This window comes from Biomphalaria glabrata, chromosome 8 (genome assembly GCF_947242115.1).
Source record: "Biomphalaria glabrata chromosome 8, xgBioGlab47.1, whole genome shotgun sequence".
Classification (NCBI taxonomy): Eukaryota; Metazoa; Mollusca; class Gastropoda; family Planorbidae; genus Biomphalaria; species Biomphalaria glabrata.
The window spans coordinates 5,601,010-5,626,093 of NC_074718.1; the positions used below are offsets into that span (position 1 = coordinate 5,601,010).

General features: G+C 36.7%; 1 protein-coding gene across 6 annotated transcripts in view; it reads left to right on the top strand.

Annotated features, from left to right (window-relative positions):
- The window catches only part of LOC106057313 (uncharacterized), a 217,775-nt gene that overhangs the window by 116,796 nt on the left and 75,895 nt on the right, over positions 1-25,084 (top strand). For all 6 annotated transcript variants that reach the window (XM_056038436.1, XM_056038435.1, XM_056038437.1 and 3 more), the window contains 10 exons: positions 4,718-4,807; positions 9,754-9,842; positions 13,117-13,223; positions 16,296-16,351; positions 16,708-16,773; positions 19,085-19,178; positions 22,371-22,423; positions 22,716-22,790; positions 23,349-23,390; positions 24,623-24,691. In XM_056038436.1, coding sequence (XP_055894411.1) covers positions 4,718-4,807; positions 9,754-9,842; positions 13,117-13,223; positions 16,296-16,351; positions 16,708-16,773; positions 19,085-19,178; positions 22,371-22,423; positions 22,716-22,790; positions 23,349-23,390; positions 24,623-24,691 — 741 coding nt within the window. The remainder of the gene's footprint in view (positions 1-4,717; positions 4,808-9,753; positions 9,843-13,116; positions 13,224-16,295; positions 16,352-16,707; positions 16,774-19,084; positions 19,179-22,370; positions 22,424-22,715; positions 22,791-23,348; positions 23,391-24,622; positions 24,692-25,084) is intronic.

Sequence of the window (25,084 nt, forward strand, 5' to 3'; positions counted from 1 at the left end):
GCCCTCCATGGAATACAATTGATTTATTCCTCCCAAGGTGATCTTTTAGGTTCTTTTATTTTGACTGCTGCACTAGTACAAGGTAGTACAGAACTAGTGTTGTCTGAGGTGTCTCCATGACTGGATCAAGTCCACACGTGGTGCGTAGAGGTGAAGCCCTTCACTTTCTAGATTGATTCGTTTCGTTTTGCTTGATGTACAACAAGTACTTATATATGCACCTCCCTTTGTTTGCTGCACTAGTACACGGTAGTACAGAACTAGTTGTCTGAGGTGTCTGCACGACTCGAGAGTGGATCAAGTCCACACGTGGTGCGTAGAGGTGACAGCCCTTCTTGTAGGATAGAAGTATGATAGACAGCAGGGCCGGCCTTAGAGCATTGGAGGCCCTAGGCCGAGTGAATTTGGTGGCTGCAAATGCAATAGAAACATTAAAAATACATGAAAAGCGAAACAAATAAAAGTATGCTTTATTTTATTTATCATATCTTTATTTAAAACCTAGTCAGCCTTCAACCTTCAACAATGGGCACACGTTTCACTGTTTCTTCTCTAATTGTTTTTTTTTTAATTTTTTGAAGTTCTGTGCGAGGCCCCCACCAATCGAAAGCCCTTGGTGGCTGCCTAGTTTGACTATCCCAAAGGCCGGCCATGTATACAGTTTTGTTTTACATTACTTCACCATATCTTTTTAACTAGTATTTTAAATAGATTAAGTTAACTGCTGATTTTATGCTGTTGTGAAAGTTCAATGCTGACAATTTTTCTATGAAATCTTGGAGATAGTGTAGTCTCACTTCATTTGTTGACTGATCTTGACCATTTAGTTACACTTTTTAACTGCACTTACTCAACATGAAAACAAAACTATTTCAAAAGTATTGTTTCTTTTATCCAATGCCATCACGCCAGACGAATACTAAGCAACTCCTTCCACCAATCGTGTATCTAACTAAAAAAGCGTATATTTGTATTTTTTTCTTGTCCATTGGTCAACTAGATCGATTGTTGATGGACTCAATACTGTCAGTAAAAGTTCACAGCACCCCCGTGCGTTCTTCCTGAAGTCAATGATTTCGTCTGGAGGTCAACGAGGACATGGACCAAACTGAGGCCGAGATCTTTGATGACCAAAAATTATGCTTGCGCCCGTAATCAATTCTTTGTCTCCAGTGGTTTTGTCCAGTACTTGGGATGGGATCAAGTTGTGTCTGGAGGTGCTTCTTGTTCTTGATTTACTGTGGCCGAGGGACGGAGGGTCCGCTGTAGTGGTGAGTCAGTGGCGTAGTTAGGGTGGATGGTAGAGGAGTTCGAGTGTTCGAAATTGTTTTTAATATTAAATATTACTCAAAATGCAGGGGCCCTCAAAGAGGTCAAGCCCCCATGGGCCCCCAAAATGATGGCGAATTCTTAGCAACGCCACTGATGTGAGAGATCTTTGTAATGTCTTGCACAGTTTCTTAGTGACACTGTGTTTTCACGTCACAGTTATTTGAGATGTAGATCCGGGTACCCTTACATGATAGCGCAACGCGATTATTTCCCTTAGGAAGAAACTGATTTTGATTTTATAATATTGAATAATTTAATTAGACAAACATTATTCATAGAATGAATAGGAGGAAAAAAACTTCCAGTATAACAGAATAGTAAAAACTTGACTGAATAAAGCCACAGCTAGCAGGAAAGACATCTGACTGACTCACAGCTTTGTTCTGTACTTATATAGATATTTATATCTCAGTCTAGACGTGGAGAAACAAAACACAATCTGCGTGAATGCCAAATTTAAGTTCTGGGTATTTAGGACGTGTTTTTATTGTCAAAAGCTCTCCTACAAGATTTCAGTGGGCTCTTTAACTCTTTCTCTCCTAATTGACGATACCAGCGTTGATTCCACCAGAATGTGGTAATTAATTACGGAGAGAAAGAGTTAATACACAACCACCGTTGTTATCATGACTACACAAGCCCTTGACAGATTCTGTATTGTGTGTGAGTCTGTGTCCTTGATAAGCACCCCTTCTTTTTCTTTCCAAACAGAACTAAAAACTACTAGATATGTACGTGAATGCAATATGAAGATATCATTCAAAACATCAGTGTTTTAGTTAGATATTTCCTTGACACACAAGGCATACAAGCGACATTTTATCTCTCGCTTAACAACACGTCTGCCCCCCCCCCCTTCAAGTGAATACGTTTTCTACAATTTTTAGCCATGAATAAAATTGCTAGCCACAAACTAACAGATGCTTGTATAAATGTAAAACCCTGTTAAATGTAAGGAGATCCTGTTTAAAAATGTTGAGCTAAAGCCGCGCCTTGCTTCAAAAATTAGCTCAATTAGCATCTCCTCCAAGTTTTCTTCTACTACTTTTTGATTGGCCAATCATCTCCACAACGTATGATCACGTGGTTTCAAGGGAGGCGCACGCTTTGCTGTATAAGCCTAGTAGGGCTGACCAATGTTTTACCGCGATCAGGTTGGAGGTTCTACCTCCCAGCACCTGGCATGAAGTGTACAAATAAGTTTCGAAGCTACTCACTTGTTTGATGTGCAGCTTTTTGTGTCCACATAACATATGTCTCTGCTGCCAGCTTTGCCCAGCAAAAAAAAAACGAATGCGCATGTTTGAGATGTTGATAAGAAAGAAAGAGAAAGATTTCAATTTGGTTTTTCTAAAATACATTTTTCTTTCTTTACCTGATTTTGTTCCCCCCGTGCTATTCCATGTTTCGTGTTTAGATCCGTGTTGTGATGCCCGTGTCTGCTTGTAGGTGGACAGGCCTTAGTACCTTCTTAGTACCTTCTTAACTCATACATTGGTGGGTTTTTAAATGAAGATACTTTTACGTCTGACTCGTATCCATGTGTTAATCGAATCCTGCATGTTAGAGACTTAAACTCTGGTTGGTTTTCCTGGCTGACAATATGTTCCATACTCTCATTGCAAATAGTGTCAAATGTTTATTATTATTATTTTTTTTTAAATTTTGTCTGTCTGGTACAAAATGTGTACACGTTGTTTCTCCCACAACCATTCTTGAAACGTGAAACAATTATTCATTGGCATGAATAAGTAAAAAAAACAACAACTTTCGACGATCAATTTTTAGTTATTTTATTTAATAGGGAAACTAATCCTTCAGTATTCACAGATTTGGTTAAATATGTCGGGGTTGTGTGTCCTGAAATAATTGTACACGTTATTTCTCCCACACTTTTACACAGTGACTTTACACGAATCAAGTGGAAACTGGAAACAACTATTTAATGTATCTAACAAAACATGAATCAATGTAACAAATTTACTAATTAGTTAACTATTGTAACTATTGGTCATTAATTATTTTGTTTGATATCGAAAAAAAAGAAAATATATTCTATATTCTTGAGTGACATAGTTCTAAGTGCGGAGTTTTCCCCCTTTGCACAATTGTTTGTTTTTAATTTTGCTTGTTTATTACTTTTAATAATTAGCTTCTTTCTGGGTGGAAAGGCCTGCTCCTATTTCCCCATACTGCACTGTTCTAAACAGAATGTATTTCATTTAGAGTCGATCAAGCATTAGTGCTGAGAGTGTATAGCGTGACTAGTACAACTCCTACTGGCCACTCAGGAACTGCAATATGTCTTTGTGTGTGTGTGTGTTTCTCTTGAATTGTTTTAGGGACTGAATTCAATTCGATTGTTACAAAGTTTCTTTGTAGTTAAACATTAGGGCCGGATTTAGCATTGACAAGGCCTTAAGCTTGTTGAGATACGGAGTCCTCTATTAGTCCAGTTATATGTTTATGTTATTATATTATATGTCAGTACCATATATGATTTTCGGATACCTAGCGTCTTAAACGGATATACTATTAAGTAGTATATAGATAGTGATATAATACACCTTTCACCTTCAACTATACCTTAAAGTCTGTTGAAACGTTGGGGTATCATAAGAGATATGTTAACTGTCTTTCTCCATTCCTTTCTGTCATTTGCCTTGGATAGAATTCCACTAAATGACAGGCCTGTCCATTCTTTTATGTTGTCTTCCCATCGCTTTCTTTGTCTGCTTCTTCTTTTTTTCCCCTGGTACTGTTCCCTGAAGGAATGTCCTTGCGAGGCCCTCATGATGTGATCATAGAGTTTAAGTTTGCGTTTTTTTCAACAATGGTTATCAGGTCATGGTGGGGTCCAATTGCTGTAATAATCTTGTTTCTAATCTCTTCATTTGTGATGCGGTCTTTTAACTTGACAAAACTACTCTGGCATTGTAAGGTGGTCCTCAGGGGAACCTAAGATATAACCTTGTGTAACCTGTACGTAAATCCTGCACTGTTATTAAACATTTGGCAAGATCAGTCTTGTGTCTGGATACAGGAATAATGACTTAGTGGATAGGGTAGATGAAAACAATGCATTTGATTGAAACAAATAATGACAGTCTTGAATTTCTAGTCCTATTATCCTATTACCGATACCATTTATATATCAACAACTTGCCATGACATCCGAGTTATTTCATCTTCTGTGCGACGCTTGTATCTCGAACCTGTTTGAGATTATCGTGCCAGAGAGCTCTTAGAGATGTGTTTATATGTATTGTTGTCCGCCCCACATTCCTTCCAATCTCGCTTGTTGTCATGGACGCTAGGAGCTCTGACCACGTGACGAACAGTGTTACGCCTTGCTCACATCATTTCCTGTCTTCTTGCCCCACAGGAGGCGTTGATGCCAGTGCTGGACGCCAACAACTTGACAGAGCTGAGAGAGGCCATCAAGTTGACCATCTCACGGTGTGTCCTCAACACGGTGAGTAGATGTTAGGGAGACGTAGGCTTAAGTTAGTTGCTTGTGGGAGGTTCATCATTGATTGGCTAACTCCTTCCCAATATGGTCCCCCTATTCACCCCCTCCCTTTTTTTTTCTAAACAAACAAACAAACAAACAAACAAACAAAAAACCTCAAGCAAACAAAGCGACAAACGAAAACAATAACAAAACATACAGACTCACCATTGAAACCCATACACTCAGACGTGAAGCAAGAAACACAACTCTGGACAAGAAAAAAGGCAGACGGTATGCTTTGTGTGTGCGTGCGTGGGACAGCAATGTGATTGAATGTATTGCAGACGTGTTTGCCTTGAAGCGGTTTTCGTGTAGAGGTTGATCTAAATTCTACTTCGAATACCATAGTTAGGTTGTTTCTGTTTTGTGTATGGCGCTTAATTAGCTATTAAGAAAATCCTTTTTGGGTTTTCGTCTAATAATATTTAATAATAATAATTATATACTAATTATAATCTAATAATTATCAAACAAATAGCTAGTCCCACAGACTTTGATTTGTTTACTTTAACACACGAATTCACACCCGCTACTGGCTTTCTGATCTTTCTAATCTCTATTCAATCGGTCTAACCAATTTCAACAGTAGTAACAGCATGAAACAGCAGGAGCTCCATGATAGGTTTCCATTCTCATCATTCACACAATGGGTTGTCACAGGTCGAGACATGTGCGTGCTAAGGCCCTTTAGTACATTAAACGTTTGCGCAGCACAGTGATCATAATGACATGCGCTACCTCATGGCTCATGTAATGAATGCACATAACTTCTAACGTACGGTAATTTGTAACCGTCTTGAACTCCTTTACACCCACACTTGTAAACGCGTGCCAGTTGCCATTTAGCTGGAGAGATTGGACTTGCTGACTGACACGGTCATTTCAAAAGCTTTTGTCAGCTGCTGGTCAAAACAGAGTGTGGTGACGTTATCGTGTCCACATGTTTGGCTGACACGTGACTGATACGTTCTATGGACACCTAATTGATTTCTGATTAGCAGATCGTGGCCTCTGTTAACAAAGGACACATGTTTTTTTTGAGCCTTAGCATTCAGAAGACTTTGTTACTTGAAGCTCTGTAATGTTTTCCTTTGATGTAGTCTGAACTGAAGCTCCTCAATGTCTTCCTTCGATGCAGTCTTAACTGAAGCTCCTCAATGTCTTCCTTTGATGTAGTCTGAACTGAAGCTCCTCAATGTCTTCCTTCGATGTAGACTGAACTGAATCTCCTCAATGTCTTCCTTCGAAGTAGTCTGAACTGAAGCTCCTCAATGTCTTCCTTCGAAGTAGACTGAACTGAAGCTCCTCAATGTCTTCCTTCGATGTAGTCTGAACTGAAGCTCCTCAATGTCTTCCTTCGATGCAGTCTGAACTGAAGCTCCTCAATGTCTTCCTTCGATGCAGTCTGAACTGAAGCTCCTCAATGTCTTCCTTCGATGCAGTCTGAACTGAAGCTCCTCAATGTCTTCCTTCGATGCAGTCTGAACTGAAGCTCCTCAATGTCTTCCTTCGATGCAGTCTGAACTGAAGCTCCTCAATGTCTTCCTTCGATGCAGTCTGAACTGAAGCTCCTCAATGTCTTCCTTCGATGAAGTCAAAAACAAAAATAAACGAAATAAATCTATTTCTACATTATTAGTAGCTCGTTCAACAGAAAATGTTATATATATGTGTGTGCTGGGAAATAAAACTGTATGCTCAGGACTCAGGAAACAAGAGCAACCTTCCCTAGTTTATGAGTATATCCTCGCCCTGTGTTTATTAAGATTTAAGAGTAGATAGTTTAAAAGAATGGTGTAATCTTTTCAATGAAATACAACGCTTTATCTACTTAATTTTATACATAAAAGTAGCTGTTGCACATGAAGTCTGCAAGCTTCAAAATACATCAAAATGTTTTTGAAATCTAAGTTTCACGGACGGACAGACAGACAGACCACACAAATCTAATAGCACCTTTACCCCTTTAGATAATCGTTAAAAATACAATAAACTCCCCCCCTCCCCCCGCGTGCAAGATAAAACTCTATTGTGCTAGATCTATACTAACCTTAGAAGTTACGCACTAGAAATGATAGACTAGCTACCGCGGCCTCTAACTTTAAATTGGTCTTCTTGCTTTTAAAAACAACGCGATCTAATTCAAACCTAAGTGACGTAGTGAACACGTGACTAGAATATGTTGTTGTGGTGTTTTAATGATATATATCTCTTGACATTTGATACTTTTTCATAATAGTCGACCTAAGCAGGCAATGTAAATGTCTCTTTGATTTTCACACCACTTGACTTGACTTGCCCGAGGAAGATTTTCACACGTGTGTGTATATGAATTCTCCACTGATGGTCACATCGCTTTCTTGGTGTCCAATTCTCTGTCCAGTCACGTGACACATTGAAATGGTGTTTGTAAGTGGTGACCATCTTTATTTCTTGTGTGACTCGTGGCCTCTGCTAGCTTGACGCCAAGCTCCAATGGTTTCGACGTGCACGTAGATCTGTATAGAATGTATTGGACTGCATTCACACCTGATGAGCTACACCAAGTAATGATAGTGTCGCTAGATATTACACTCACAATACAGAAGCACAATGCATGGGACATATCAGACTGAATGTGCTGAAGAATTGAAGCAAATCATGTTAGTTAATGGCTTACTCTCTCCGTGTTCCAGTCCAGTAATACTTGCAGTGTAGTTGAGATCAAGCAAAAGAAGGTACCCCTTTCAGACCTTGGTGCGGCTCACATGCCAGACAGTAAACGAGGGTGTCATGCTGCCTTTTCTTCCCTAACGCATGTCAGAATTGGGTGGAAGTTCAAAATCTCGACAAGGTTCAAACTCGAGACTCCAAGCACTTTACCATTCGACCAGCACGCCCGATGTAAGGCAGAAGGCGAATGATGTATTTTACTACTCAGTGGCATGGACTTACAAAGTGATCTTCCATACTCATCTGGAGCTCTAAGAACTTCAGCCATCAACACGTTGTTTTGTTTCCTGTACAAGTTACTACACTTCTGTTTTTGACAGCTTACTGAATACGGACCGGACTGGTGGGGAGGTAGTGATAGAGGGGAATGAGACTTTTAGGGCTGGGACGGTGGTGGGAGACTGATGTCCTGCTTGGGACTGTATAAATAATCTATGACCCTGTCTAGAACTACGTCATAGACAAACTTTCTGGGGCCTGTTTCTTTAGGTTTTTAGTTTAAAAAAGAAATAGTTTTTTTTTTCTCTTACGAATGGAAATCGAAGAAATTTGACAGAGGTCAAGAGGAGGGGGGAGGGAGTGGTAAGAAACAGATTTTCATCCATCTTTTTGACTAGACCTATGGGAGGAAGGGAGAGTGTTTCTAGTGCTCAATCAGTGGGGACCTGGGGACCGACTAACATACTCGTGAGACTCGTTCTGAAGGATGGCACACTTGTCTTCACCGCACTCTATGTATTCACGCCAGTGGGTTTAAATCTGGTATAGGGTTCTCTAGAGGGACCAGATCTAGATTTGGGAACTAATGGATGGATTTCTCTGGACTAGATTATATTTGAAGCGGTCGTATTTTTTTTTCGTTCAATGTGTATGCAGTTTGGCTTAATGTAAGAGGACGTCATGACTTTAGCCATGTGTACCACATACTCCTTGAACACTCCACCTGCTGGCGCTGCAGACATATTTATTTAAAAACAAGAAAACCAAAATAAAATCTTGAAATGATTGCTACAAAAGATGATGCACGAAACGTAACTATGTAATTTACAATAATAATAAAATTTATTACTTGAAGGGTTTGTAATTTTATTATCTAATTTTTGCTTCTTTTTGTTTGGGGGGAAAAGAAAAAAAGGGGGGGGGATTTTCTTAGCTTGTAACATGAGTAACGCAACACCAAGAGCAGCATGTAGCATTAGCGAAAGTAAATGAATTAGTGTCAACTGTAACATTGCTTTATATAGAACACAATTCAGAGTAGCAAGTAACATGAATTAGCCGTTGGCTGTGATGTAGATATCGGAACTAATTTTGAAGCCTACAATTTGCCGAACTAATTGGATCTCAAGTGGCTAAAGTCGTATATTCCATGGGAGTTGAAAGAAAAGTCACGAGAGGTGACTATTTTAAAGTGGAGTGTATCCCATCAGCCTCACTGACTTGTTGTCCTTAATGTAGATATATATATATATATAGAGAGAGAGAGAGAGTAACATCCATCACAACATGCAGACCTTATGTAACATTCTTGGAGTCACACAGTCAACATGACTTAGAGAACAGCATTTTATATTTGTTAGTGTGGTAGCTAGTGATAGCTGGGGTATGTTTTGATTAGAAACATCCTCTTCACGTTAGTGCGGATGTCTTTGATTAGAAACAGTATCTTAGCGTTAGTACTGATGTGTTTTTTTTTTAATTAGAAACATCGTCTTAGCGTTGGGAATGATGTCTTTGATTAGAAACATCATCTTAGCATTAATACTGATGTCTTTGATTAGAAACATCATGTTAGCGTTGGGAATGATGTCTTTGATTAGAAACATCATCTTAGCGTTAATACTGATGTCTTTTATTAGAAACATCACCTCGCGTTAATACTGATGTCTTTGATTAGAAACATCGTCTTAGCATTAATACCGATGTCTTTGATTAGAAACATCATCCTAGCGTTAGTACCGATGTCTTTGAGTGGACAAGGCACTCTGTTAATTGTATTCTAGTTCAAATCATGACTCGCACAATTAAGAATAATGTGTTGGCATGCATTGTGTAGACATTGTTGAGATAGTGAGTGCAAAAGGAAATGACAGCTGTAATGTTTAACATGGGCAGGGTGAGTAGGCAAGTGTATTGATAGAGTTGTAGATGTGTGGCTTACTCACCGCATTCATCACTTTTGATTCTCTCTCCAGCAACTTATCAAAGTGTTCCTGCGTGACCCACTGACCTCTCACCTGGTTGACGAACATTGCCGGCCGCTGCCCAACAGTCGGTTCATAAGGTGAGTGCATCAGTTAGGACTCAGCAATCAATGAACAGATGATAGATTGATTAGCAGTGTTTAGACAGCTCAGGCTCCACAGGGACAGTCTGGAGTGGGGCTTAGTCTAAGTCTGGTAGGGATGTGCCATCAGTCGGAATGTCAGTCTATAAATAGTGGTTTGTTCATATCTAGACAATTGTGGGGAAACTTCAACTTTTTGTAACCATTCTCTCTTTCCCCGACTCACTACATAAGCCTGTTATGTTTAGAGAGCAACATTCGAGTGTATGTTATGTAGTGAAGTAGTCATTGGAGAGATACCACATACAAGTTTCAAGGTCTAGAGTCTTAGAGCGTACTAATACTTTTTGGACCGCATTCTCTTCTTCTCGCGCCAGGGTCAGGACTTAATTTTCATTTGGATTGACCACCGCATTTATTTTTCTTAAACAACTGATTTGTATATGTCTAATTAAACACTTACGCGTTACAGATCTCGGGGCTTCCTTTAATTTTCTTTGCCTCGAAGTGTGCATGTTACCATAGCAGCGCAGTTAGCCCTTAATTAAACACAGATTGATCCGTAAAAACACAGCCTGAGCCTGGTGATCCGAACTGTAAACGACCAGTCAGTGGCCAACAGGCACGTTCTCTTTTGTTTTGCTTGGGGTGCTTTGAATCCGGAAAAAAAAAAAAAACAGCACACAACTAAAAGCTGCTTGTGTCTCCAGGCAGCAGAGCCTCGTTTTGGTGTCTTGTAATGTTTGCCGAGGCTCGGACTCCGTGATTAAGATCTGTATGTTTTTACACCGATGGGGGATTACCCGTAGTTAGTCTTTGCATTGCCGGCGCCGTGCAAATAGCCCAAGGATGAGATAATGATACAAGGGAAATCATTTTGGCCAAAGCCATTTCTCTTGTAATTTGAAACTAATTTTTAGTATTTTATGGAATAGACACGATAGTCTGATTGTCCATGTCTATTATTATTTAACTTGTCAAAGAAATCTGATCCCACCTGCTATATTGCAAACATAAACTATTTATGAAAACGAAATTCCTCATAGCTAGCAATAGCAGGAATCGAATATGCCTTAGGGCAGCGGTTCTCAACCTTTTAAGCTCGGCGACCCCGTTTTACAATATACCACTCTGCCGCGACCACCCCCCACCCCCCCTATAGACACACACAGCAATAGAAGAATAGACAATAACAATCCTTATTTTTGATGGTCTTAAGCGACCCCTGGCAAATCGTCAATCGACCCCCAAGGGGGTCGCGACCCACAGGTTGAGAACCCCTTCCTTAGAGAAAGAGACTGAAAAGTAGCAATAAATTAATAATGCATAAAAGACCTTGCCATAAAGATACATATGAAATGCAAAACCTAATAAGATAATGAGACAAAGATAAAGTCACATTTTCATATTCTATATGCTAGAAATAGAGCATGGATTGGGTTGACTCAATCAGCCAGGGCAACTTAGATTGACACATGGATGTAATAGGATTTAATTATCTTCTTCTTTGAACTAATTTCTGTAATTTAACTGCTTAACTCTTGGGGTTAGGTTCCCACTGATTCAACATATAGATTTGATAGACTCTATACTCTTAATTCAAGATGTAGATTTGATAGACTCTATGCTCTGACACTCTTAATTCAAGATGTAGATTTGATAGACTCTATGCTCTGACACTCTTAATTCAAGATGTAGATTTGATAGACTCTATGCTCTGACACTCTTAATTCAAGATGTAGATTTGATAGACTCTATGCTCTGACACTCTTAATTCAAGATGTAGATTTGATAGACTCTATGCTCTGACACTCTTAATTCAAGATGTAGATTTGATAGACTCTATGCTCTGACACTCTTAATTCAAGATGTAGATTTGATAGACTCTATGCTCTGACACTCTTAATTCAAAATGTAGATTTGATAGACTCTATGCTCTGACACTCTTAATTCAAGATGTAGATTTGATAGACTCTATGCTCTGACACTCTTAATTCAAGATGTAGATTTGATAGACTCTATGCTCTGACACTCTTAATTCAAGATGTAGATTTGATAGACTCTATGCTCTGACTCTCTTAATTCAAGATGTAGATTTGATAGACTCTATGCTCTGACACTCTTAATTCAAGATGTAGATTTGATAGACTCTACGCTCTGACTCTCTTAATTCAAAGATGTAGATTTGATAGACTCTATGCTCTGACACTCTTAATTCAAGATGTAGATTTGATAGACTCTATGCTCTGACACTCTTAATTCAAGATGTAGATTTGATAGACTCTATGCTCTGACTCTCTTAATTCAAGATGTAGATTTGATAGACTCTATGCTCTGACTCTCTTAATTCAAGATGTAGATTTGATAGACTCTATGCTCTGACTCTCTTAATTCAACATGTAGATTTGATAGACTCTATGCTCTGACTCTCTTAATTCAACATGTAGATTTGATAGACTCTATGCTCTGACTCTCTTAATTCAAGATGTAGATTTGATAGACTCTATGCTCTGACTCTCTTAATTCAACATGTAGATTTGATAGACTCTATGCTCTGACCCTCTTAATTCAACATGTAGATTTGATAGACTCTATGCTCTGACTCTCTTAATTCAACATGTAGATTTGATAGACTCTATGCTTTGACACTCTTAATTCAACATGTAGATTTGATAGACTCTATGCTCTGACTCTCTTAATTCAAGATGTAGATTTGATAGACTCTATGCTTTGACACTCTTAATTCAAGATGTAGATTTGATAGACTCTGCTCTGACACTCTTAATTCAAGATGTAGATTTGATAGACTCTATGCTCTGACACTCTTAATTCAAGATGTAGATTTGATAGACTCTATTTCTAAATGTACACAGTGTACTTCCTGATTATTTCATTACATTGTAGAGAAACAATTTTTTGTACAACTCTGTCACTACTTAGGAGTGTTTTGTCATAGCTTTAATCTCTGACTAGGAGTATGAAAACGCTTCAAGAAGTTTAAGTGTAGTCAATAACTTCTCTGTGTGTTCTGGAATGCTGTTCTCGTTGGTATTTTGAATTGAGACCTTGGAATCACAACAGATTTCCAATAAGGATCAACATGGCAGACCTAGTCTTTTCAACTTTCTTTTTTTTTTTCTTTAACCCACTCCATTTCTCTTGGACCCTGCTATCAACCTCTAGAGTGTGACTATGACCTGAGTCTTGTGATAGTCCCAGTATAGGCCTGTGGGTTGTTTGTCACAATTGAATCTTTGTCTCTTTCTCCTAGTGACATCTTACACCAGAAGGGGAAGACTGTAGTCAGTGTGAACCACAACCAGGACAGCATCAGAGAGTTGCTGGGAAGTCAGCACAGTAATGACAACAACCATTCTGGTGAGTCCACTTTACTTAGGATCATGTCAGTAGTATCTTATCTTAGTGTTATGTTGGTATTGTATGACCATAAGCTTCAAATGGGAGAGGGAAAGAGTAGTTTCTTGACAGTGGAATAAAACAAATAATGCTTCATCTTGCAGGGGTAGATTATTATTTTGTTGTATTCTAATGATGACTTATTTCACATTCTTTTGACAAGTTGTTTAGGACTTAACTAGCTGTGACAGAATAATGTACTCATTGATTTCTGTGATTATTTTAGTTTTCACTATATGCATTTATACATTTGATTACTGGTATAGCAGTAGCGGTTAAGCCTCATGACAGCAACACGCTTATGCTTTATTATGGCAACATGAGTATGCTTCATAACAGCTACATGGATCAGCTTCATAACAGCTACATGGATAAGCTTCATAACAGCTACATGGATAAGCTTCATGCCAGCTACATAGATAAGCTTCATAACAGCTACATGGTATACTTCATAACAGCTACATGGATAAGCTTCATGCCAGCTACATGGATAAGCTTCATGCCAGCTACATAGATAAGCTTCATAACAGCTACATGGATAAGCTTCATAACAGCTACATGGATAAGCTTCATAACAGCTACATGGATAAGCTTCATAACAGCTACATGGATAAGCTTCATAACAGCTACATGGATAAGCTTCATAACAGCTACATGGATAAGCTTCATAACAGCTACATGGTATACTTCATAACAGCTAGATGGATAAGCTTCATGCCAGCTACATGGATAAGCTTCATAACAGCTACATAGATACATTTGATAACAGTATGGATAAGTTTCATAACAGCTACATGGATCAGCTTCATAACAGCTACATGGATAAGCTTCATAACAGCTACATGGTATACTTCATAACAGCAGCATGGATAAGCTTCATGCCAGCTACATGGATAAGCTTCATAACAGCAACGTGGATATGCTTCATATTTCTACAAATTTTGAATTCTACTTTTGTTTATTTCAATCCTTTACCAAAAGTACATCATACATTCCTCCTTTTCTGACCCTAATGGAAATAATGTTTATGTTTTTCTGTTAGTATCTGGCTTGTGAGGGAGTGGTAGAGCCCTTGGCTTCTGAACCAAAGGGTCCTGGGATTGAATCTCAGTGAAGACTGGGATTTTTAATTTCTGAATTTTTAGGACCTTTAGATCATCTGCTGTAAATATCTCAAGGGCTGAAAGGGGTACTTAACTTACTTACTATCTGGCTTGTGTTTCAATTGAATCATACAATATGACTGTACTAAAATAATAATCTTAAAATATTTTCTGACTCTCTGATCTAAGAAAATAAACATTGAATTTAGAAACATCTAGAAATAATGATCAAAGTAACGAGGTCAGTGGGTCAAGGTTCTCTGAACTCAAGAGCACCTTCCATTCAATTATGTTGGATGTCCCATCAGACATTGAAACAATGGAAACAGCTTTTACATTTTGTTTTGAAATGTATTTATGTTGTTTTTTTTAAAGCCACGTTTCGAAGATGTAGAATAATAGTCATGTCTTGAACTCAGTCATGTCTTGAACTCAGTCATGTCTTGAACTCCCCAACCTTTCATTTTGGAAAATAAATAGCCATTAAATCTAAAAACTTGAACCATCAAGATCTGAGTGCATCATATTAAGCTGCTTTTGAATGCTGGGGATGTACAAATAGGCTATTTATTTTAAGCCTTAGAGCTTATTCAATTATCTATCATTTAATCAATAATGCCTATTGTATACCTGCTGGCAGGAGCTAGTGTACTACTTTATTGAATTGTACTTGTTGACTGAACACCATCTGTGCTCCAGAGTGGGGGAGGCTTTTTTTCATTGTATTTCATAGGTGTTGAGATCAAAGAGTCTTTGTATTTACTTTGTGTTGTAAACGTCTACTAGATCCCTACTGGCACATTACTTTAGTGTGGTTCAGTTGTTGACATATTATGTTTGTTGTTAACGCTTTCTCGCGTTATCCATGATTTTATCGTCGATGCTTAAAAAGTCAGTTGTTTTGTTTTCTTTCCTCCCAAAACGTTTTAAATTGCTTATCTTGAATAGTTTCCCTTTGGAAAACATACGGATTTTTTCATTTTCAATTTTTGTTTATATCTAAACTAATGTTTTTAAAAAAGTGGGAGCTAAAGAACGCTCTATTTTTCTATATTAATTTTCTGCATTGTATCTGCATGGGATAGTGAGCTCATGACAATTAATTTTATATGTTTTATATATATTATATAGTAAGTTTTGTGAAAATCATTAAAATACTTTTAGTTCAATTGGGATCATAAAATATGGCCTAGATCTAGCCTAGAAATAATTCTAAAGACACTTGTCCACAGTCTATAAGTTCTTATTTTAAAATTGCAATATCAAAAATACATTTTGGTTAGATAAACATCAATCTGTTTTATCTGAAAAAGGGGGCTCGAGATTTGACACCCGACTGGAGCAGAGTTGTGTTTACTGAGTGCCTTAAGTCCCAGATACCCCCCCTTGTCTACAAAAGAGATTGGACCATAGCGCTCTGAGCATGCTATAAGTATGAAAGTTGCACTATATTGAAGCTGTTTAAAAAAAAAGTGTGTGTGTTTCCCTTAGATATTATACCAAATATAACATTTTCTGATAACAAACAAAAAATTTATGAAGTTTAATTATAACAAGGCAGTGAAGTACATATGACCAAAATGAGCAAAATCCGTCAGAACATGGAAAATAATTACGGAGAGAAAGAATTAAAACTACTGATCAGTGAAGTTTCTCATTAAAACCTTGTGGTCAATATCTGTAAAGAGGAAGCACCAAATCCAGTTGTCTTACTTTCCCTAACTATTGTTAGACTAGAGGGGACTTTATAGAGAAACGTTTGATATGAAACCATGATCCTTTCCTTTTCAACTATGTGATCTAATACTTAGCCACTATGTCCTCAAATATCTAGTTTTTGTTTCAGGGTCAATATTTGTTTTAATCATGTTATTAGTTGGTTTCTTACTCTTGGTAATTGACTGACTCCTTGATTACTTTTATCTTCCAGTGTTACTTCTGCCTATACCAGAGAGAGGGACACACAGGAGTATAGGTCTTATTGTGGTGAGTTCATAGGTATACATCTCACACACACAATGTGAACACAGATGTTTACACTCAGATTTAGTTTGTTTGTATACAACTATGTCAGTTTCATCTTAATAACAATTAAAATAATGATAAGCTTTATTATACATTAGGAAATTTGTCACCCTAACAGTGATTTTTTAGTTTCGAGATCTTTTTTTTTTTTAGCTTTCTTATGAATGTTTGTCTCAAACAGCGGCCCAAATGGGGTTTGTTTTGTGCCCATGACCTTACCAGCACTATCTTGGATTTTAATAACTTTATTTGTATTTTTAATGTTCAGGCAATGTATCATTGTGTGATGACTATTTGTGTTTTTACTTTCCCTGCAGGTGGTCTCACAAGCAGGTTCACTGTCCAGTGTTGATCCGAAGAGAGTAGAGCTCTGTTTAAAGCAGGTTCGGATTCTTTTTATTCTCGCTTGCACTTAGTATCATTGTTTTCACTTTTCAGTAATGTAGCCTCTAAGCAAGACAGTAGATTATTAGCAGCACTTTAACATCTTCTAGATACTTACCATACCAGAATTGGAACCTTTAGTTTGGCACTAACTGTTTACCTCTCAGCCCCAAGTCCATTTATATCTAAGACTAAGAAAGACAATGGTGGGCCAAGAATGCTTTCACTTTTCAGGGTCTTAGATAAAGACCATGTATCTGGTCACTTTCATTATTTAGATTACATATTTGATCCAAGAAATGATAACCACTACAATTGGGATTATTTAGGTTCCAGGATTTGTTCCTTTAAGTTTTTCCTCATTTGGCAAAAAGGTAATTTATGCTAGGAGTTGACAAACTCCTTTGGCCCAAAGATTCTGGTCAGGAGGCTATAAATATTTCCCTTCACCTTTAAAAACAGCGTGGGAGGCCTAGAGCCTAAGGTCAGATGCTTCACTTTGTTTGTGAAGTCTATGTGAGACAAGACATTGAGCAAGATTGTATAGACCAGGGCTGGTCTTAGGCCACTGCAACCTCACTTGCATAGGCCCCGCGCGATGCGAATTCTATGTGTAAATTATTAAATTAAACCATTTTAACTTATTATTAAAGGGTTCCTGGAATTCTCCTGAAAGTATAAATATAAGAAAAGTCATGAAAATGTCCTGAGATTATTAAAATCTTCTGAAAAGTGATGCAAATCTTAAAACAGACAAAATTGTCATTTTGATGTTTCATTCAATATGGAAAACGCCAATACAACTCTCGATTTAAAAAAAAAAAAGGCATTGTCAGCTTTCATTTAATAAAAATGTAATAATAAGCTGAATTTTAACCAAACAAGAACTTCAAATACTTAATTTACTTCAATAGTCATTAGAATAGATCTAAATCTATCTCGACCTCTTATATAAAAAAAACAACAAACAAAAGGGATATTTTGCGAGTCGTTAGTAAATCTAAAAGGCAGATCTGAATGTTTATTGGCTTTTTGTTGGAAAACTACTCTCTACTGTAGATGGCTCGTAAAGTTAATTTGACAGTGATTTTATACTTAGTAAAGTATGAATAAATGCAAAGACGAATTTATTTTCTAATACAAAATCTTAATTTTCCACTTATTATCCTTATCACAAATTAGGCCCAGCGCAATCCGTTTCGCATAGGGCCCCGCAACCTGTAGGACCGGCCCTGGTATAGACAGTAAGAGCTTTCAGTTTGGAGTTTGAAACCAGTTTTGTTCGAGAATGCTTAGAAGTAGAAGAAAGTAGTAAAAGAAAAAAAAGTAAAGTACCCCTTTCAGACCTTGTGATCTATTGGGTAGATGATGTTAAGATCATCTGTTTCTTATGCCAATGGTTAACAAGCAGGGTGTCATGTGGCCAGCACAACGACCAATTGCCTTTACTTTCCCCAACTAGTCAGGTACTCATTAGAGTTAGGCGGACTCAAGGTTGCCCTAAAAATCCTTATTTAATTATCCATTTTAAAAAAATAAATGATTAGAAATGAAACAATAGAATGTCTGATTACTTGATGTCTCTTAGAATGAAATCTTATTGTAAGCATGTTTGCAAAAATAAAACAGCTAATCTGTGAAGAAGTCTAACCATTAACATCTTCTAAAGGTGCTAATTTAAGTATGGTAATTAAGCAATAAAATGGTTAAAAACATCATGTAACAAGACCACCGGTACAGGTCTTTAAATCCATCCAATGTTAAGGCTTTATAGTTCAATAGAAATGAACAACCTTCACACCTGGAATGCCAACAGCTGCATCTAGTGAGGAACTAGGTACATTGCCGCATATAAGCTCGCAGTATTCCTTAATTACCTTAACTAGCACAAGATGGTGATCATAGTCTTGGTGCACCTCTTCCAACTATTGAACAGTTAAACTTTTTTCCTTCAGTTTTATGTTATTATTATTAGCTATAGTTGGTGTGTAGGAACTAACTGTGTGTAAAATATTTCTCTGGCATTGCTACACCTACTCCTCTGACACACTAATAATAGTATGACATGATCTTCATAAAACAAAATTTTTAGTCGCACTAAATACGCACTAAATACATGAGGTTTTAATTTTTTTTTTATATTTAGGCTAAATAAAAATGTGATAGTTTCCATACTGTACTGCTGGGCCCATTTGATTCTAATCTAGCAGACATTCAACTTATTTCCCACTTTTTCCAGCTTGCCCCTAAGTGTGTACTTATTATTCCCAAATGTATGCTTATATTTTGTATGTATCTCTATCTTTTCAGATTTCAGTTACTTATGAAGTTGTGAAGAATAATTTGACTAAAGAGAATGCACCACCTCATATATCCAACTTACTGTCCTTGATTCAGTTGTGTGGTAGGTACTACATGATTGCACTAAATCTCCTTCAAAACATGACTGACTTCATCTTACTAGCCTGATCACTACCCCTTCATCCTGCACACCTGATGCTAAATCTTAGACCTGATCTTGTCTTCAGTTGTGTTGTGTACAGTGTTAAGTCATTACTTCTGTACACAAGTCTGAAGTTTCTGGTGTTCCCTCTTTTTAAGTTCAACAAATACCAGATGATGTTATTTAAATATATTCTCTCTTAGATCACTCTGTTCTGTCACTGGGGCTTAAATCACTGATATCCTACTTGAGTTGTTTACCTCACATAAATATCAAATAAGTTACCTTTCAGAATGTAAAATGTGCCATACTTACTGTGAAATATACTTTGTATAATTGATGCAACAATCTTGGAGTTATGACAGTACTATCTTGGTACATAATCTTGGAGTTATGACAATACTATCTTGGTACAGAATCTTGGAGTTATGACAATACTATCTTGGTACAGAATCTTGGAGTTATCTTGGTATAGAATCTTCGAGTTATCTTGGTATAGAATCTTGGAGTTATGACAATACTATCTTGGTATAGAATCTTGGAGTTATCTTGGTATAGAATCTTGGAGTTATGACAATACTATCTTGGGACAGAATCACTGGATAGGGAATCTCATGTCCGGGCCTGGTTGTTGGATAAAAGCCTTTCTAACAATCAATGGGATGGACAGCGCCCATGCAAGCGCCGATTCCCTACTGGACCTCATCGAAGGTACAGAATCTTGGAGTTATCTTGGTACAGAATCTTGGAGTTATGACAATACTATCTTGTTACAGAATCTTGGAGTTATCTTGGTACAGGGTGCTTATCAGGAAGAAAGTTCTGGAAATATTCACAAGCATCACTTTCATGTTTATTCAATATAGCAGGAAAAAAAATCGGGATATTTGATTGAATCAATACCTCTATACACTATGTACAGTAAGAAAAATGTGCTTAAAAATAGTTGCAATCCTGTTGTAAATAAAACAGTCACCTAAATGTCCTGTATTTAAAAAATAAATACAGGAAGATTGGGAACTAGTTCTGCAATATGGTTATATTTAGACTGAGACAAAGACTAAGAGAGCTAGTCTACAAATCGGCTTCTTTGTGTTCAGGCTAAGTTGATTGTGACAGTGTCATCAAGTCACATATCTGACTTTACATCTGCAAATGTCTTCTGTTTAACAGTAGAACACAACTGTTTGTTTTGATAGAGAGTTAATATAAAGCAGATTGATCAACATAATTGTAAATAAATAGAGACAAGTTCTTATTTTGTAAGAGTAAAGACACTAAAATTCAACAAGACAGAAACAATGATGCAATACATAACATAATATCACAACACCTACATTCAACTTTAAGCTCACTAATCAGTATGCTTATAACTCCTGAACTGCAGGAATAGTAACTTTCTATATGTGCTCCAAAAATCTTAGGAGTGTTTCAGTAACAACACTGACATAAATGATCCATTACAGCTAAGATTTCATTCACACAAATTCTTGTAAACACAAAATTTAACTTCAGAAATTTTATATTGATTCACTCTGTGTTGAGCTGAAAGCTAAATCAGAGGTGTCACAATTTGTTTTTATGTAAAGGAATGATCAGCTCTTAAGATGTCTGTATGTTTTTCTGTCTTTTCTTTGTTGAAAGAAATACATGTTTTCCCTTTCATTAAAGTTTAAAGCGAAAGCTCTCTAGATCCACTACTATATTTTAAATCATGGTTCTTTCTTGGTCCATTAAAGTATCACTTAATTAAATTGTATTATAATGTTTAGAAACAATGTTTAAAACTAGAGTTGTTGACAATAGGGTCAGAATATCACTGCAAGCTTTCAAACTATATTTTCTTACTCTCCAAATACATTGTGCTGATAATAGCCCCTACCTACACAGTGCTTTGTTTACTAATCAATCTTTGGGAGTCCATACATTAAAGAGGAGTACAGTATTTCACAATGCTATAATGACCTAGTAGCTACTTACAAATTTGTATATAATGCAAACATTACCATTTTCTGATTTAAGTTCCTTTTTTCATAGTGTGCACCTTTCTTTTGTTCAGCCAATAGACTGTGATGGGGCTTAAATCACTGGTGTGTTCCTCACACAAATGTCAAATAAGTTACCTTTCAAATGAAAAAAAAAGTGCAAATCTTACTGTGGACAATTGATGCAACTTTTCTTTTGCGGCTCAAATGTTCAAGTTCTCCATATGTGTTTTCTTTTAAAGCCAGTTAGGTATTAGAGATGCCAAACAAAAGTGGATTCCTAAGTTAGCCTTAAGTGCTCTTGGGAAGCACTTTATTATACCCTAGTCCAGTCCAGTGCAGCTGCCTAACAAAAAGCTTTACCTCTATACACCCCACATGGACATTAACTAGAATGTCATTATTAGTGGGAAGCGTGGTCGAGAGGCCCAGTGCACTTGAACTTGGCTTGGCTACCTAGAAGGGGGCTCGAGGTTCGACACCCGACTCGGGCAGAGTTGTGTTTACTGAGCGCCTAAAGGCAGCACGGAAAACCAACTCCTAGATACCCCCTCCCCCCCCACTGGTTCACAAATGAGATTGAACCAAAAGCGCTCTGAGCATGCTATAAGCATGAAAGTAGCTAAGCATGAAAGTAGCGCTACATAAAAGCGATAATATATATATATTTGTTTTGTACACTGCCATTTTATGCTGACAAAGGAGATAGAGTAGCTTTTCATTTTGGCATCCAAATCCTAGTATGTCATCTGGAAATATAAACTCACTAGTTCATTATAATAGAGAATCTAGAACATTCTAAACATTAATTTATAATTGTTCAAATTTTTATATCTATTACAAACAGCATAGTACATGTAATCTGTCAGGAACTTTTCCCTTTCCAATCCTAAACCTAATTTGAGCTACTATAGATAAACATTTAGCAGAGTAGAGAATCACTGATGGCATTTTATGGAACCCTTGACATCTTTCTTCTTCCTTGGTTGTTCTTATAGAATATGTTACATGTTACACTCTTTGTTGAAGTGCTAGCCTTGCAATTGTATTAATGTTTAACCAATGATCTCTGAATTGTTCTGTTTCATACTTGATGTCAACACTATCACATAATATTGTTTAAAACTGCTTTGTTTTAAATCTTGTTATTTGTGTGTGTCAATTTCAGGGGAACTTAATGATCCAGATGCAGCAAAGCTGGAGATAAAAGTTGTCCGATATGTAAGTCTGCCTTCTTCATACTTGAAATGTTTGCACAAATTGTATTTATTGTATTGTATATATCTTAGAAATAGCTTTTCATAAACATTTTTTTTAATTTTGAAAGTTCTAAATGGCAGAGGCAGACTTTTAAATACATTCATAAACCCCCCCCCCCCTTTTTATAAAGGTCTATGAAAAATGTTGGTCTACATCAACTGATATCTAATGCTAGAATCATGACTTTGTAATTGTATAGTTCATCAATCTGGAAGGAGTGTCATTCATTTCTATGTTACTTTTTTTTTTCCAGCTTCAGCGCCATACTGATGCAGAAAGTGGTTTCCTGTTGCTAGTAGTACCTGAGACGCAGATGTTGTTTTGTCAGGTAAATCGCCCAATTCAAGCAGTAGGGGCTGAGTAATAGTTTGCACCTGATTTTTCTTTTTTATTTCTGAATACATATAAAAATATGTAAAACATAAGACATGATATTATTGCTTGGGTATATTTTGGATCATTTTTTACATTTGATTTTGGTGAGTAAGATCACTTGGCTAACTGAATATTTATAGCATCTCTTTATGGAATTAAGTCATAATGTTATGATAGTCATTCTGTTATGATATCTCTGTTTTCCCCTTCAACTTATATTATTTGCCATTCTATCCTCATTCACTTTTCACTGAACTATCTAGAGAATTTCTAGATTGAATAGTATCAGGGATTGTTTAACTGTATTGTTTATTGGACTTCAGTCTAAGAAGCTCCTTCTGAAATGAAGATTATCAAGTCCCAGTCCAAACCTCATGCGTGGGATGACATCATGCAGGGTTTAACCTTATTGCCATTGTGATGACAGTCAAATGACCGAAGCACATACCAGACAACTCGTCCTATTATCTGTACATTCTGTTACTCAACTCACTTATTGCTATCTCTGCAGGCTGTGGGAGACACTGTCTTACAAGAGGAAGTAAGATTTGCAGTAAGTACTTAGGTTCATAGACACTTTTTGTTCTTGGGTCTTGGAAAGATTGACTTCTTTTGATATTTATGCAGTCCAACATTATATCACTTTGGAACCTGTAACATTTTTTTTTGGTAAATTTTAAAAAGTCCCATGCTTTAAATTCAATGTTGATAGAATTTGTGTCCCCTTAATTTCAAAAATTATTTCCTTGAAATTCTTAATAACCTTCACATTTTTCTTACAACATTTAACTTGGTGTGTTGGACATGATTATATAGAAACAATGATTATTTTTATGGAAAAAAAAAAAGAACACATGTTAATTTATTCATTCCTTATTCATTAACAATGTTGAATAGGATACCTTTTATTAGAGTAAAAGATTAAACCCGATTCTTTCCACCAAATATATCCATACATATATGTATAGCTACCAACATATATTCAACAGTCACCTGGGCACTGACTGCTCTTCTCGACCTTTTGCTTCAACACTCAATTACAAATATACAAGCAAAGAAATGAGGTTACCATTTTAAACATTTCAATGGCAATGAGTATTAACAATGAAATGATTTTGTCTGACACAAATCATACAATAATAAATCAAAAGCACTATATATATGATGCTATTAGTCAACATTAAATGAATCAATCCCTAACTTACAATATCACTACATGCCCATGACCATATACACTCATGCCCAACGGTGGCCACAATAATACAGTCATCAGACCGTAATTGGTATATTAGTCAAGTTTAGCCTGGCACAGCACACTGATTGACCATAGCTCCTCTTAAGAAGATAACTAATAAAGAACATATGCTCTAGCACCAACTACTGACACACTGATAGCAAACACCAAGAAATTATAACGGAGAAAAGCAAATTGTGCAGATGTGGATGTGATGTAAATCAATTGTAGCAAACAAAATGTGCAACATATTTGTGTCATTGCATTTGTATGTAGAGATGTTAGGAAATGTTCACTTTATCTTGGCACATATCTTCATCATCTGTATTATGCAGACATGCAGGTTAGGAGACAGGTTTTTGAATTTGGAATGTAATGTTGTGTATAAATAATATTAGCTGTGCTAGGTGTCCCATAGACTGTATACACTGCAAACTAGGCTAGACTATATGCAATGAGATTTATGTAACTGATAGTAAGGTGGCATAATTTTGTCTCATTTAAAATCTAATGGTTTAAAAAGCATTTATCAAATGTAATTTTCACTCCAGGGTCCATCCAGTTGTTTTGCAAAAGCCCTTGAAACCAAACAGCCTATCACTTTAGCAGATATACCTGTGGTAAGTTTTTTAAACCTGTCAAATTGTCATCTCATGAAGACTATTGGAATGATAATCTTTGTTTGAAGTATCTCATATTCTAAATAACAACACATAGGTCAGTGCCTCGATTGTTATAGTCATGATTAAGACCTTGATATTGCACTTTTTAGTGACACTTTGAGCAAATCTTGCTTGTACCGGATCTAAGACACATTGAACCCTGAATTCTTTTATTTATTAGTGAAGAGTCCATATAAAATTAAATTCATTTGGCATTGATGGACCAGTATACATCTTTTCCAATGAATTTTAAGTGCTTCTTAGCACAATTGTGTGCTTTTTAAGTTGGCCATATCTTTCAAATTCTGAGAAAATATCCTTAGGAATGTAGTTTAGATGTAAACACACACA